A 1,262-nucleotide genomic window follows, 5' to 3' on the forward strand; every position below is an offset into this window, starting at 1 on the left:
ACTCATACTGCTCCCGATGCTGCTGCTTATACTCTGATTGATTGAGATACACAGAGGCTGAGATGCTGCATTTCGTTTTCTGATTCTTGTACATGTGGCGTTGTGGCTTGTTCGCCGATCCTTCTGTTGCATCTTCTTTTGTATTTTTGTTTTTTTTTGTTGTTTTACTTGAATTTTGTTTGTTTGTGTTGTTCTTTTTCAGGGAAACTCACACTGCAAGACCAGCAAGACTGGAAGATTCCTCCCTGCGTCAGCAATTGGAAAAACCAGAAGGGGTATACAATACCGCTTGACAAGCGTGTGGCTGCTGACGGCAGAAACTTGCAAGATGTGAGGCGCCAGTTTGTTCTTGTTTGCTTTTTATTTTACTTGTATTTGTTTCTATTTATATTGTGATGAGTAGATAGCATACATAGGTTTTTGAATTCCGAAATATTCATGGCTGTGTTCGCCTCTCTCTCCCCCTCCTGAGCTGAGTATCTCACACTTCGTGACAGACAATTTGGGCATAGGCGGTACACTGAGGAGTATTCGGGTTTCTGTTGGTGTGTATATGTTTCTTTTGGTGTGTATATATATATGTTTCTTTTCTGCGTTTTGTTTGCCATCTTGCATGCGTTTCGCGCCTCATGAACGGAGATGAGTCGGCAGCGGTTGGAGCTGCGCCCTCTATGCAGAGAAAAGCATTCATACACTTTTGTTTTGTGGTGTATGTTTGTTTGGGGGTGTTTTTCATGGTGCTTTGGGCAACTGAATTTGCTTGGGGCTTCTGCCCACGAGACAGTCGATACGCGCAGATATTTTGTTCTACTTCACTGTATTGTTTGGTCCCCTTGTATATTTTCTTTCTAAAATATAATTTTCGTAGATTTCTAGCTTAATAGTAAATGCTTATATGTGGTGAACGTTGTGGTCTGCTTCAGGTTTCCGTCAACGACAAATTTGCTTCTCTCTCCGAGGCGCTGTACATAGCAGAGCGACAGGCACGAGAGGAGATTCGACTTCGTAACGAAGTTAAGAAACAAAAGAAAATACGAGAAGAAGAACTCAGAGAACAGCAACTCAGACAGCTCGCCGCGCAGGCGAGGGCTGAAAGGTGAGGAAAGCTGAACCGCGCCTGCTGCGTTCTCGCCTTGCAGCTTCGTGTTGCCTCTTTTACCCTACAGTTAGCTAGTTTCACGCCTCGGCATTAAAGTTTCAGGTCTTCAACGGAGGGGGTTAGGGGTTTGTTTCGTTTACTGCTGTTTGTATTTAGGATTTTA

The 1,262-nt window shown here is 43.7% G+C and overlaps 1 protein-coding gene across 1 annotated transcript in view; it reads left to right on the forward strand.

Moving 5' to 3' along the window:
• The window catches only part of EMH_0005960 (uncharacterized protein), a gene marked incomplete at both ends in the record, with an annotated part of 7,241 nt that overhangs the window by 2,671 nt on the left and 3,308 nt on the right, over nt 1–1,262 (forward strand). The window contains 3 exons of the mRNA XM_013497366.1: nt 203–330; nt 924–1,096; nt 1,202–1,217. Coding sequence (XP_013352820.1) covers nt 203–330; nt 924–1,096; nt 1,202–1,217 — 317 coding nt within the window. The remainder of the gene's footprint in view (nt 1–202; nt 331–923; nt 1,097–1,201; nt 1,218–1,262) is intronic.

The sequence above is a fragment of the Eimeria mitis genome, genomic scaffold (genome assembly GCF_000499745.2).
Source record: "Eimeria mitis Houghton genomic scaffold, Emh_scaff263, whole genome shotgun sequence".
NCBI classification, from domain to species: domain Eukaryota; phylum Apicomplexa; class Conoidasida; order Eucoccidiorida; family Eimeriidae; genus Eimeria; species Eimeria mitis.